Genomic DNA, 14586 nt, shown 5'->3' with positions numbered 1-14586 from the left:
GAAGCGGTTAGCGGAATTAGCCGTGATGTGCTCGTGCGCGGTAAGCCACGGGGCCCCGGGAGCGCGCGCGGATTGTTCCACCATCTCAGCGCCGCGCCAGGCTGCGCATTTCTGGCTATAGTAATCTCCACGGCGAAGCCCTGATCCTCCACGAGCACCGGTGAGTTGCTTTTCCCAGTTTTATCTCGTGTAAAGTGGGATACTTAAAAAAGTGCGCGGTTCACGTTCATCCCTCATACAACTTTGGAGATCGTTCGTTGTTGCGGTCATTTGATCGATAGGTGGACACTTGTTGTGCTTCCATCTCCCCGTGGGGCTGAGGGTGTTCTTATTTATCTGACCACCTGCTAGCAGGCAGCTGTTAATCAAACGCATATTTGTAAAAACGAACAGCTCCTGACAGCTGCTCTAATTGATTAATTAGTCAAACAAGAAACGTTTTACTTCATGTACTACGTGTGTGATGATTAGATTCACAGACAGGTGCGCGGTGAAAGTTTACCGCAAGTATATTTGATTGGGAGTTTTATTTTTTCTAGCTCAGGCACTAGAAAAGCAAGCAGCTATTTGAAATGATAAAAGCGTAATCTTCAGTAGCGAGACCGCAGGCCAATTGGACAGCTCTCCAGGTGGCCTCTGCCCTGTTACCCGAGTTGGTAGCAGAGGATGCAGCTGACTCTCGTGCTGTTCACAGAGCTTTAAGGCCTTTAAGCCCCTCGCGGGGACACACACTTGGAGGCATTTGCTCGATCCTCGTGTGCCTTCTCTCTAACCATAACAAGATATGTTGGCCTTAAAATGAACGTGAAAAGTGGGTAAGAAATGCAAATGAAATGCAAATAAACCAATAAAATAAAACACAGTATGGTTTATGGTATGCATGACGTCATAGTGAACCATTTGCAAAGGAGACATTGGGGCAGAATTAAATCACAAACCATCTTAGCTGAGTCTTTCCAACGTGGCCTCAGACAAAAAGGAGAATCCTTAAAATATCCAGTTAAGATGCTTTCATATGAGATCCAAGAACGGTCTAAAAAGACTGGAATACATTTTTTTTTGGGCCGTAGCATTTTAAGGAGAGTGACATATTAGTTTGTTACCATTTTTTTTGTATTGATTAGCATGAGCAATATAAAGTCTTGGAAGCTGCAAGAATATAACTGTTATATTAGAACATGACTAAGAACAATATGAAGCATAGTTTTACATTTGTTTCAGGAATGTGATCTAAATATTACGGTGTCCTGATTGGTCCAAGATTTACACAACATCTCATTGACCGGCTGAAGAGGCATGTTCTCTATTTCCTCTTCGCTCTGTGTTTACTAACACACGGTAAACTGGGATTATTTTGTGTGAATGTGTGTGCATTTGTAAGGGGATTGAAGGATAAAGCAATGCGTATGTTGTTGTGTGGTCCACGGTTCTTGTATGTGCATGATGGCTTCCCTCCGGCGACTATGACGTGTTGTTTTGAAATTGTTGTGGGACCACTGTTGCATGCGATCCCCTTTTTGTTTCACTGAAGCAACAGTAACAATGTCGATGTCGGGCGTATGTGCGCCTTGGGACAACTAAGATGATCAAAAAAGTTGTTTCTCATTTGTAAGTAAGCAAAATGTACCTGGACTTAAGAAAGACATACAGCCTTTTAATGATTGAAGCGTGGTCATAAAACGACACAATCAGGAATCAGTTTCAACATTTACTGACATATAGGAATTTGACATGGTCAATGCTCTTGCATCAAATAAATGCTGAGTAAGCACCGAGAACCATGTTCACGTTTAGTTGTAACATTAAAAATGACACAGTTTGGGCTCATAGTTGGTTCTAATTGGTAAAACTAACATACTGTAACAGATAGAAACACTATTCTTATCTTTTTTTTATTTTTTTGTATTTCCAATCTTTAAGGAGAGTTGATAAACCACAGCTGATGGAACTTCATCTCCAAAGGATGAGCCCAGGCAATAAATTACCCCAACGGATTGTAAACTATGACGCGTGGATTGAACTGTGAGCTTAATCTGAGCCTACATCTTCAATTGGGTGAAAAAGAGCTTAACTTTGGCTCACTCTGTCAAAAACAACTGTACTACTGTATGTGCTATTTCAAAGGGAAAGTAAACTCAAATCAACGTAAAGCTGTTTAGCTGGCTCTACGTATCTGGCAATAAATAACTTCATCCAGGTTTCAGCGTGAAAGAAAATGTGTTCATTCGTGACAAAATGTAATCCTATTGGCTAAAAGTGGGGTTCAAGAGTGCATCTAGAAAACATATTTATGACAATATAAATCACAGGAAAAGCTTTGAAACTAAATTGACGAATTGAAAACCTTTTTCAAAGTGGGACTTAGTGGCTTCCATATTGACCGCACATTCAGGACTTTCAAACTAGTGCTCTGTACATAACAATTTGACAAATTCCCTCTATTTATAATCGGTAGATATACAAATCAGTGGCGATTATCACATTGAGACAAACATTTCGCCGATTATTGTGCTCAAATAGTATAATGCCCCTGGCAGTAGGAATGTTTATGTTCGGAATACTGAAATACATGTACGTGTATATATATTTTTTTCTTCTAGCGACAGTGATGAAACGGAAAAGAGCGTATGCCTGTCACCACAGATATGAGTGAGTCGTTGTCTTGTCACTCAGTGAAGCTTGTGTCATTGGCCCGGTCGCTGTCCGAGCTCGGCGTGGATGCTGCCAACGGAATCCCAGTCACCCCCCCTGAAAATGAGGAGCCTCCTCTTCCGGTACGGACTCCTCACATCCCTGGAGCTTTAACATCCTGCTGTAATATGTCGTTTTGCCTGAGCAGACACACACACACACACACACAGCGTTGTCTATTTGTCAAGCTCTTACATTGCACCACTCCCTAAATCTTGTTGTTGTAACCCAAATTGCTTACGTCTTTAACAACATTTTGTGTGCTTTTGCACGTCTTGCGTAGGAGTCCGGCATTGATCTAGGCCCCGGGCTTTTTTTTGCCGATGGCAAGAGAAAAGTGGACTACGTCCTTTGCTACAAATTGAAAAAAAGGCACGCATCCAGACCCCGGCTGTCCATCACATCCAACGGGAGCATACCGTTACCTGTATTGGGCCGATGGGAAACGGAGGCAGAGTCTGGGGATGCAGGTGCACCTGCTGGAGATTTGGAGGAGTCAAAGCTGTCTGAGGAGGAGAAGGCTGTGATGAGGGAGGAGTTTGAAGCGGGTTTACTGGATGCTGGAGTCCAGCTACAGCGCGACAAAGAGGTGTGTTTCTGCTTTCACCCTGATTACTTTTCCATCTGCTGTACACTATGGACCGTTATGGGCCAGATTGTAGGGCCTTATTAGAGAGTGATTCACGAGTGGGAGGTGTGTGTGCTTACACATGATTGCACATTAGGGGAGATTGGTAGGTTTCAGTTGAAATTAATGGGTAGAAGGGCGGCACTCACTTGTACACTGTGTACTGTAGCAGTATGTCTGTCCTTGTGTGGTAAAATAGGAATAGGACAATATTTGAATATTAAGTGTTGCTGATATGCATATGCTCAGTTGTGCCGTGTTTACTAAAACCTATTTTTGTTATTATTTATATATTTTTCTCTCTAATTTTAACATTATCAGTGGTTTCCTAGATTTCGATTTTCATGGCACCCCAATATTATACATTACCCTTTTACTGGGGTTTCTTTAACCTGTGAAGTTCTGTCTGCCTTGCATTACGGTCGTTACAGCAATTTCAATGTCTTATCATTGAATTGTCCAGAAGAAGCTGTGAACATGATACAAATTAATAACTGGCTACATTGGGGTGTCTTTCAAGTACCTATCCTAACATTTTCTCCTCTCATCTTTTATTCTCTGGAGATTTGGCAGCTGTTGGGCTTGAAATAATGGGATTCCATACTAACCAGCCTCATTAAAACACAAAGTAACAGACTTACAGGTTTAGGAAGGCTCATTTAGCTGCCTCAAGCCAAGTGGCAGCAGCAATTACAAGCAAAGGGAGTGAGGAAGACCGATACACAGTTGGTCTGTCACATAGGCCTGTAATCTAAATCTAATTTGAGATGTACACAGTGGTTGATGTTGAAATACCATGATAATCTGTGGGTCGATGTGTGTTTTTATATGCAGAGGGCAAATGGCCTGGGGTTTATTCGGCTGCATATCCCATGGCCGATACTCAGCCGAGAAGCCGAGCTTCAGAAGATCAAAGTTCCTGTGAAAAAGGTCAGCGGACGTTTTCACACCCTGGTCTTTAATATTCTATACGATACAATATAGTACTTTAATTTGGGTGCACATCACACTCCCATTTAGATAGTAATGAGTTGTGTGTCAGACAGCTGGGACATGTATTGTAACTGATGGCTGGGTAATTAATCCATGTATGTTTTTATTTGCGCAGAAGTGTGAACTGCGAAAGCGAATGGGCGTTGCTGGACTGTGGGATTCCATAATGAGAAAAGTCAACATACCGTTTCAACCAGACGTCCCCGACTTTGACACCCACAGAGACTCGCAGACACGAGTCCACTTCAAGACCCTCAAACACCCCTTCATCAGGGACAAGCTCCACCTGTGGGTTGCCGGGCCGTGATGCTCACATGCACACGTGTAGTGGACTGTTATGAAAAATCTAACCCGCTTTAGGAGTCGCACACACGTCTTTCATTTCAGTCACGGTCAGTGGTTTAGATAATCCCCTGATACCCTGATGACCTGCTGGCCCTCTACTTTAATCATGATATGTTATGACCTTTCACTTGAATTAGATTTTTACTGCAATAGTAGTAGCTCACTTAGGTTGACCACGCTATATTATTTAATAAACACTATTATTGGCAAATACAACAGCTGCCAGTACATTCCATTGACGTGGTGAACAGGTCCATTGATAATATTAAACATATATTGACATTTCTTGCAGGTACGACATCAAGTCAACAGATACGGTATTCGATAACGCAACGCGCAGTCGAATAGTGAGTCCACACACAAATATCTACTCATTTTATTTTTAAAGGTATTTATTTCGTGTTAAAATTGAGCTCACGCACCGTTTTTACTTTGCTTTGTTTATGTTTAGGTCGCTGAGATTATTTCACGTGTTACCTGCAGGCAAACCTGCCAAACCACCGGTGAGGTCTAACTTGCTCTGTTGTTATTGTGTCGGTCAGATGTCAGGCTGCTTGTTTCCGTATGCTATGAGTCACTAGACTCCACCCGTCCATGAACCTGAGGAGCGTTTTGTCTTTGTGTCATAAAGGAATCAACTCATTATTGGCTCGGGGTGTCTACGACTCCGCCTTCCCTGTGCATGATGTGAGTATAACAGACGTAGCACCTTCTCAGACAGTGTGAACATAGACTCGTGTGTGGAGTACAGAACCAGTTAGTCAACATACCTGCAGTGTGGATGTTTATAAAAATGGGGGAAAAGGGGAAAAGTTTCCAATGTGTAAAACGTGGAATACTGTTAGTCAGTGCATCTCTATGCAAAGAACTGGTGACTTTTTTTTTTCCTCTTAAGGGGTCGTTCACAAGGAGAGGACGGAAGGATCAACGAAATGACAGACAGGTGAGATGAAAGGACTCCCTCGCAAATACATCGTACTTTTTCAACAATTTAGAGAGGACAGAAAGCATTGTCTGGCAGTTAAGACTAAAGGATTGAAAATGGAGATATTTGTGGGTGGGGAGAAAAGGAGGGTTACAAAGTTACATGACTTCTTCTACCAATGACCCCCCCTGAACCGCTGAGCAAACTCTGGTTGACATTCAAGGGAAAGTTTGGAATAAAAAAGATGACGATTCTGGCTCTGTGGTATCGATGTGCTTATTGTGGTCCAACATAGGAGTCCTTTTTTTAAATGTGTCTTTTGAAAGGAATGAAATCTGAGAATGCATTGTTAAATCAAATGTGGTTTGGATTTGGTGAAAATTGATATCAGTGTTGTTATTTTTGCTACACAGCACAACATATTTGATTATTAACAGATTAGCGTATTTTATATAATGTTATGTGCTTGTATGTCCTTCAGATCCTTCATGAGGAATGGGCTAACTATGGAGTCATGCATAAATACCAGCCTGTGGACCTCATAAGGTACCAAGAAAACTAGTAATTAAAGTCGAGCTGGAGTTTCAGACTGATGCTCATTGAAGTCACTAAATAATTTTGCTAAACAAATGAATATTGCTCTGATTTTGGGTCAATCATCTTCTAAACGTTTGTGCAAAGGTAACACTTCAACCTCGGATACTGATCCACATATTAGCCAATACGATCAGGCCTGTAGTTGTGACTAGAGGGACAAAAATATTTATATGCAACCCTGCAAACTCAGGTATTTATTTTTACAGGAAGTACTTTGGAGAGCAGATTGGGTTGTATTTTGCCTGGCTAGGTGTTTACACTCAGCTCCTCATCCCTCCCTCTGTCCTGGGCATCTTTGTCTTCCTATACGGTATATTCACTGTGGATGCCAATGTGCCAAGGTAAGCGGATCTAAAAAGCTCTCCCTACTTGTGTGTATAAAAAGTGCATTCATTTGTCAAATTTACATATTGTTGTATTATTGTCTTTGTGATTTTCAGCCAGGAGACATGCGATGACAACCTGAACATCACCATGTGTCCACTGTGCGACGGAGTGTGCGACTACTGGCGTCTGAGTACAGTGTGTTCACTGGCCCGAGCCTCGTACCTCTTCGACAACGGCGTCACTGTCCTCTTCGCAATTTTCATGTCTCTTTGGGGTAACTTTTCCTTTTCCTGATCACCTACCGAGGAGTGCCAGTGGGAGTATGATTGGACACTGAGACGTTCACAGGTTCTAGTTACAGTAGTTTTAGGAACGTAGATATCAACAACATGCTGCTACCCTGCATGTTAATGTACTTCAAAGGGACTTTGAGGTGAATCATTAAAGCTCTGGTATACTTCTGCATTTCCCTGTGTTTGGTTTTTCTGATTTTTTTTGTTGAAAGTGTTAATATTCCTTCTGTGTAATGTCTTGTAGCTGCCTGTTTCCTTGAGCACTGGAAAAGGCGACAGATGTGTCTGAAACACACGTGGGACCTGACGAGTCTGGAGGATGAGGAGGTACCAAAGTAGATTCAGGAATACTGCACGGATCAATAAGCGCACACACACAGAGATTATTATAGACGAGGCGCAGTCAGAGCCTTCGCTTGCTCTGTCGCTATGATTCACTGTGTCTGCCTTTCTGAGTGCCAAGTCATTCAGAGTGAGAGGGTGAACCTGGAGGCTTGGGTCAGTCAGTCACCCTGCAGATTGTTGTGTCAGAACAGGGCCCTCACACTAACCCACACCTATACATGCACACGTGGCAACATTAACCTCTTTTCCCTCCAAGGGTCTGTAATGGGATTGGTTTGAACGTAAAGCAGCTCTCTCTCAATCTCTGTGTGCTTTATTTATTCCTGTCTCTGCTGCCTGAAGGATCGAGTCCAGGTGGGTTTCTACACCTATCAAAGTGTGCATAACCTGGTTGCAGAAGCTCCATTCCATACGTATTCATTAAGAATTTCCCAAATTGTTTTAAAAATGTTTTTATTTAGAAACAGTTGAAAATCATACAAGTCAATAATCACAACAAATCCACAACTTTTTCAATCTTTCAGTCTTTCTGCAACTATTTTGTAGTTTTAAAGTTTATGCATATGATTATTCTGCAAATTGATTTATTGTGGTCCAAGTTTCTCTCTTCACTTCGTAAATGAGAAGCATATTCTGAGCTGTCAATGAGTACAGCCTGTGTACTGTTGCGCACAGTGGTGAATAGTCTAATAAGGAAACAACAATCAACAACTCAAATATAAAGCAATATCCATAAAACATGTCAGAGAATGTAGCTGTCAGAGACTCTGTGACAGAGTTTGTAACTCCAGGTACATTTAGCACTTTTGGTAGTTTTATTTTGGTGACTGGAGCCACTATACAGTTGTGGTTTTAATGATTTTCATTTTCACAGTGGGATCCCATGTTTTAACGTGTGTGTGTGTGTGTTTAAACGTGTGTGCTAAAGGAGGAGCTGAGGCCTGAATATGAAGAAGTTCTACAGGAGAAAAAAGCCAAAATGAAAGCACAGTCCAAGAAGAAGGTATTTTGTCCGATTGTGTTTTTTGCGTATTTCAGATACAATGGTAGTACTTGTGACACAGAAATGGTTGAAACGGTCACAGGTCGCTGACGGCTGTCTGTCACTCTGTTGCAGCTGGCTCAAGCGGAGGACGGTGTGGATCGAGAAACAGACCAGATGCTGGCCTCGCAGGTATCACGGCACTGCTGGGATAGGACACATTGTTTACGGAGTTGCTAGTTGGAAAGGGTGGGGCTTTTACGGAGTTGATTTAGACTTGCTTCAATTTCAAATGTTATCACGGGTCTCCTCATTATTCAGTTAAATAACACTCCATGAAGATAAAAACTGTCCGCCCTTCATCAAATGTTAAAGCCTGTGTAAGCTGTTTAGATATAGTTGTTATTGCAGACCCCCTCTGTCGGGATGAGTTTATGTTGATGCACAAAAAAGAAACCCCTTCACGTGCAGTGGGGTGGTTGGGTCCAAAGCTGCTTACCTTCCTGAGATTAGCCCAGATTACTGATGGAAGCGAGAAGGGGGAGGAGGGAGAGGAAGAAGGGGAGGCGATTTCGGTCCTTTCAGATGGCAAACACACCTGCCAGACCGAATTTATAACATGTGTGCAGATAATGAACTCTGCATTACGCCACATCACGTACTAGACATGCATTAAGTATTATAACAGTGTGTGTGTGTGTGGGGGGGGGTATTTTTCTGTGTGATTTAATATGCATATTTTTCTTGACAGCGAGAACCAGAGTCCCTGGACATTGAGGATCACCTGTCAGGTTATCTCATCAATGTGTCCACCCTACTGCTCCTGGTATTGCATTTAAAATCTTCCAATACTTTCACATCACAGTATACTCTGTCTTGTTTCTGAATATACTAGATATTTAATAGAAATCATGAATTGTCATGATATCTGTGAATTTGACAACATCGTGTATTTACTGTACAATTTCCTCAAAGTTTCCCATATTGTGTCCATTTAATCTAATGTCAACAGTAGTGACACTACAGACATTGATAACCATTAAAACAATACAATACAAAATTGGAAAGAATAACTAAATATGAAATATTTATTACAATAATGTAGATAAGATAAAAGAGATATTTATATGAAACAATTAGCATATTAATACACTATCATAAAGAATTGTCATTACGGAAAGCAGATATTCTTCAACAACAGTGCCATTTTACCTTTTTATCCTCTGTGTGTCCAGATCTTCGTGACCTTCTCGGCAGTGGTTGGAGTGGCGGTTTATCGCATCTGCATGTTGAGCGTTTGGTCCATGAACCCCGATCCCGAAGCCAAGGCCAGCGTGAGGATGACCGTCACCACCACTGGCATCATCCTCAACATGCTGGTGGTTCTGGTGTTGGAGGAGGTCTACGGTGCGATTGCTGTGTGGCTGACGGAACTGGGTACAGTACTTAATGCTATGGATCCACAATATTATAAATGTTCCATTGGAGATTGTGGCGCGGCGGGGCCTGTTATTGACTCAGGAAGCACACTCTTGGTTGAAAGTCATGAGCAGGTCTGCTTTACATGATGTTCACATCTGTTGTGTCTCCTTGGCGACAGAACTTCCAAAGACAAAGGAAGAGTTTGAAGAGAAGCTGATCTTTAAGTCTTTCTTCCTCAAGTCCATGAACGCCTTTGCACCTATTTTCTATGTGGCCTTCTTCAAGGGCAGGTGTGTGTCCGTTTTAAAGTCTCACTGGGCTCGGTTGTCGTTGTTTGCTTTCTACCATGGGACTTGCTTCTCTCTTCATTTAGGTTTGGTGGGCGGCCTGGCGATTACGTTTATGTCTTTGGAGACTACCGCATGGAGGAGGTTTGCTTAGTTGGACACATTGGCGCTTGTTGTTGATTGCCATGCACAGAAAATGTGCACGCATGACGTGTTTTTTTTTTTCTCATCACAGTGCGCTCCGCCAGGCTGCCTCATCGAGTTGTGCATCCAGCTCAGCATGATCATGCTGGGAAAGCAGCTCATCCAAAACAACGTCTTCGAGGTTCTCATACCGTATGTATTATACATATATAGATGTTCTTTACTTCCAGGGTCACGCAACACATTTACTACTAATTATTATTTTTTTCGCAGTAAGCTCAAAAAGATGTACAGAACAATACAGGAAGAAAAGGTTAAGAAAAGAGCAGCAGAAAATGAAGAGAATGCCACAGAAGAGAAGAGACCGAAGCAACAATTTGACAAAGATTACGCTCTGGAACCCTATGAAGGCGTGACGCCAGAGTACATGGAAATGAGTCCGTCTGTTTTAGTCTCACTCTTTTCACTTACCGAGTCACCCACTGCTGCAACCCCATGATCATTGAACTATGCGTGTGCATTCGTATTTACAGTAATCCAGTATGGGTTTGTGTCTCTCTTCGTGGCCTCCTTCCCGCTGGCGCCGGCGTTCGCTCTGCTAAACAACGTCATTGAGATACGCCTCGATGCTGCCAAATTTGTGACCGAGATCCGACGGCCGGATGCTGTGAGGTGTAAAGACATAGGTACAATGACACGTGAGGTCGTTCTGTCAGTCTCTGTGTGAGTGTGAATAAAGTGGAACTTTTAATCACTTTTCTTTTCCTTTACTCCACTCTGCCCCACCGTTTTTGTCTCTATTTCTGTCTTTCACACGCACACACACACACATCCCTCTCCCTCTCTTCCTGTTTTCATGCACATGCTGTCTCCAGGGATTTGGTACAACATTCTCTGTGGAATCAGCAAGTTCTCTGTAATTACCAATGTAAGTGTGCGTGGCTGATGAGTCTTTGATGTTTACTTTGCCCACGACCATTGATCTGTGGCAGAGAGAGTTTATCTCAGTTAAACAGCTATAGTTATCTCTAACTAAATAGTGTTTGCATTATTCTGTCTGTTTGTATACAGAACACATGGGGTTTGTCCTTCAGGTCTAACGCACACGTTGAAGGCGTTTCCTCGTAAAACATTTTCAAAGCATTTTTTCGTAATAATTGGCTTGAATTCATTTTAGTTCATGAGGGAGAGCAAATAGACCTTCATCACAGTAGAACATTTAGACTTGTCATAGGTGGAATGACACTTGGCAGAAGAGCAGTTTATTGTGACAATTACTGTCAATTAACAGTCAATTTCACCTGCACTTTTCTTCTTATTAAAATTAATCTTGGTAGTTAATAAGATTTATGTCAAATATGGACATGAAAAACTTTTTACCGTATAAAGTAAAATATAGATGCTGACTAGTCAATGTGCCGGAAGTAAGTGGTACGTTAACCACCATAATCCAGTGTTGTCGTTTCCCCGACTTTGTTTCTCTTCTCAGGCGTTTGTCATCTCCTTCACGTCAGAGTTTGTTCCACGCATGGTTTACCAGTACATGTACAGCGTAAACGGCACTATGAATGGCTACACAGAGCACTCACTGTCCTACTTTAATGTCAGCAACTTCCCGCCGGGCAGCGCGCCCACCACTGCCCTCGTCACCGGAGTCTCAATGTGCAGGTCAGAGTAACTCTTTTAACCCTAATCTCGAGTTCCCATTAAATCCTTGAGCCAATCCGATTAAGTCTTACTCTACTTAAACCCACACTTCTTATTTACTGTATTCTGGAACTGCAGAATATGGCAGGAGTTTTACTGAAGGGAATTATGCGATTTTTTTTGCCGTGTTGTGTAAATGTGTTCATTCGTGTGTTTTTCAGGTATAAAGACTACAGAGACCCACCTTGGGACACGGAGGCCTACACCTTCTCTAAACAGTACTGGTCGGTACTTGCTGCAAAATTGGCCTTTGTCATATTCTTCCAGGTATGGATGTAATATTTACAATTGTATGTTAATGTATGTCTAAAAAGCCAATGCTTCCTTTTCCCAAATTGAAAATCTATACAGCTCACTGTTTGGCGCTTAATGAGATCATTATCATGTCAGCTACCATAAGGTCAGGGATCAGTCTGAAGCCTGCCATAAATTACTGTATCCTCCAAACTTAATGAGGTAAATACAAACCTGATACCAAGCCGGCTGCATCCATGTAGATTGTCATATTGTAAAGACTGTTGACCCACTGCAGAAAATAAGTGTCCTATTATAAAATAAATATTTAACTCTACTCATGCATCGCAAAAAAAACTTCTTATTTCCCCTTTAGAACTTCGCCATGTTCCTCAGCATGTTGGTGGCCTGGATGATACCAGACGTACCGCGATCTCTAAGGGAACAGCTGATGAAAGAGAACATGATGCTGATGGAGTTTCTGCTAAATCAAGACCAAGAAGCACGTGCCAAATCTCCCTCCCCGAAACGCTCCATCCCGCGCTTCAACGCCAACATAGACATTGTGGTGGAGGCACCACCAGAAGACGTGGAGGAGCAACGAGTGGAGGAGGAACGGGTCGAGATCAATCTGGATGAAACGAGGAGGAGCGGTGACAGTGAGCCAGAGGTCGGGAAGTCGTTGGAAGAAGTTGAAGAAAATGGACAGGAAACGCAGAGAGGAGAGGGAGAAGATGAGGTTAGAGGGGTGGAAGTGGGAGAAATTGAAAAAGATGGCGACCGAAAGAAAGAGGATGGAAACGGAGAAAATAAGCAAGAGGAGGCAGAGGGAAAAGAGAAAGTGGCTCAAAGTAAAGAAGAACAGAAGGAAGTTGACAGTGAAACAGTGGAGAAGGAGGATTTTATTGTCGATCTGGACGCCATCATGAGCGAGCTCGGGCTGTTGGGTGAGCGAGAACCTTGTGCATTTGTTGTTTACTTTTTTGGTGTTGCTTGTGTCAAGATATTGATTTTTTTTTTTTTCCTCTTTATTTGATTCCTTCTCACATAGATGACGATCTTTCAACGAGCACGCCCAGAGATACAGAGTTCCCCCGCTCAGAGTCCGAACAGCAATACCAAAAAGACCAGCAACCTCTGCGTCACCTGTCTTCCGAAACGGGCTCCGGGTCACAAATGACATCAGATAGCAGCACGGGGCTAATTGCTCCTCCTCCCAGAGAGCAAGGCTCGAGGGGGAAGGCCCGCTGTTTCACGCTGCCTTCCCGCAGCAAAGGGGCCGAGGCCCGCTACAGCCTGCCGCGGCCGAGCCACTCCGCCAGCCTCCCGAGGCCGGACACGCTCGCCCCCGTGGTTCCCCTGGGCGCCCCGTCGTCGTCTTCGTCCGACCCGTCCCCGTCCGACCCGTCCCCTCCCCTACACACGCCTGTGTCGCCATCATCATCATCGCCACCTGCCACGCAGTGCCCATCAGCACAACGGCATAGAGCCCCCGGTGAACTGTTTGCGCTGGAAGGCCCTCCTCCGCAGCAGCCGCGCCCCAGGGGCAAAGTCCGGTGCTCCACCCTGCCCCCCCGGCACAGAGCCGCCGGAGCCGAGGAGCCTTCCACCAAGCCTAGCCATTCCACCAGCTTGACAAAGCTGCACCCCCCTCTGCCCCGGTGAACTGAAATGCAACGCACCAGCATGAGGATCGCTGGAAGATAAGGGAAAGGCACAAACTGCGGCAGAGGGAGGGGGTGGAGGACTATCCAGATTAGCTTCTCCCATCTGTGCCTGGAGACCTCCGTCTGACCTTTTTGCATATATAACACCTTGGATCTGAAGAGAGACCATCCAGAGGAACTGAATGTCCTTTTCATCCTCTTAGTCTTCATGGACCACTCGGTGGTTTAGGGCTGACCCGGGCAAGGAGACGCATTGGCAATGCAGAAAAAGACCGCTTTGAAACTCCCGATTGCATGCTCGAAAACTACACCACTTAAACTTTAACCTCTACTTGCATTTTTTTTTTTTTTTTATCATGTCTTGTTTTCACAGTTCAATAGCCACTGCACCGCACAGCTAGTATCAACACTAATGCTTGTAGCTACTGTTAATTCTTAGTTGTTTTGATATATAAAAATGTAAAATGATAATAAAAGGACGACATATTTTTGATACCTGCTTTTGTCTCTAAAATTTCAAGGTCATGTATTATGTTATATCATAGCCAGAAAGTCTTTGATTTTTTTTTGCAGTTTATATCAAAAATACACCCATATTCAGATTAATTATTATTTTCACGGGCCGCAAGCTGAATACAGTTGATTCAAGACAGCACCTCTGGTGCGTTGTGGATCATTTGTTAGTCAGTGTGCTGCATTTGTATATAGAGTGTTGCATTACTTTTTGTATCACTCTTTTCATTATGAGTATTCTCCTGCTAAGTACTTTTATTAACATCAGACGTGATATGTAATAAATCAGTAATGTTTCCACATGAAGCCGCAGTAGAGAAAATAGTTCAATGTAACCAAGGTTACTTGGTTTTTCATTGGTTGGTTCGTCCCAGGCAGCTATTAGACAGAGTGAGTGTTAATCTCTGTGTGCAGGAAAGTTCTTTCCTCTCCAAAACCTGAGCCAGCTCCTCCTCCTCCTCCTCTACCCCACCACTGAATGAGGCC

The 14586-nt window shown here is 43.2% G+C and overlaps 1 protein-coding gene across 2 annotated transcripts; it reads left to right on the top strand.

Annotated features, from left to right (window-relative positions):
• Positions 1-18: 18 nt before the first annotated feature.
• On the top strand, positions 19-14077 carry ano2a (anoctamin 2a). 2 transcript variants are annotated; one of them, XM_040162480.2, is made up of 28 exons: positions 19-160; positions 2601-2774; positions 2975-3280; positions 4154-4249; positions 4428-4600; positions 4950-5004; positions 5109-5160; positions 5289-5344; positions 5553-5600; positions 6064-6128; positions 6386-6520; positions 6620-6780; positions 7044-7126; positions 7487-7498; positions 8073-8147; positions 8262-8318; positions 8878-8952; positions 9362-9563; positions 9727-9838; positions 9922-9979; positions 10071-10171; positions 10253-10416; positions 10513-10665; positions 10855-10907; positions 11469-11647; positions 11848-11953; positions 12297-12867; positions 12972-14077. In XM_040162480.2, the coding sequence occupies exons 2-28, from the start codon at positions 2628-2630 to the stop codon at positions 13583-13585; spliced, it is 3909 nt and encodes a 1302-aa protein (XP_040018414.2). In that variant the 5' UTR covers positions 19-160; positions 2601-2627; the 3' UTR covers positions 13586-14077. The 2 variants fall into 2 exon arrangements, with proteins under 2 accessions (XP_040018414.2, XP_040018415.2); XM_040162481.2 differs by lacking the exon at positions 7487-7498.
• Positions 14078-14586: the final 509 nt, after the last annotated feature.

The sequence above is a fragment of the Gasterosteus aculeatus genome, chromosome X (assembly GCF_964276395.1).
Source record: "Gasterosteus aculeatus chromosome X, fGasAcu3.hap1.1, whole genome shotgun sequence".
In the NCBI taxonomy this organism is placed as follows: Eukaryota; Metazoa; Chordata; class Actinopteri; order Perciformes; family Gasterosteidae; genus Gasterosteus; species Gasterosteus aculeatus.
Note: the sequence above shows the minus strand (reverse complement) of the source record. Positions and strands in the feature narration are given on the sequence as shown.

What these genes read in the sequence shown, in the direction of transcription:
- ano2a (XM_040162480.2), top strand. Translation starts at nt 2,628, where the DNA reads ATGCCTGTCACCACAGATATGAGTGAGTCGTTGTCTTGTCACTCAGTG. An exon ending in CCGCCTTCCCTGTGCATGAT is followed by an intron (nt 5,345 to 5,552) that starts GTGAGTATAACA and finishes TTTCCTCTTAAG; the next exon opens with GGGTCGTTCACAAGGAGAGG. An exon ending in TGTGAGGTGTAAAGACATAG is followed by an intron (nt 10,666 to 10,854) that starts GTACAATGACAC and finishes TGCTGTCTCCAG; the next exon opens with GGATTTGGTACAACATTCTC.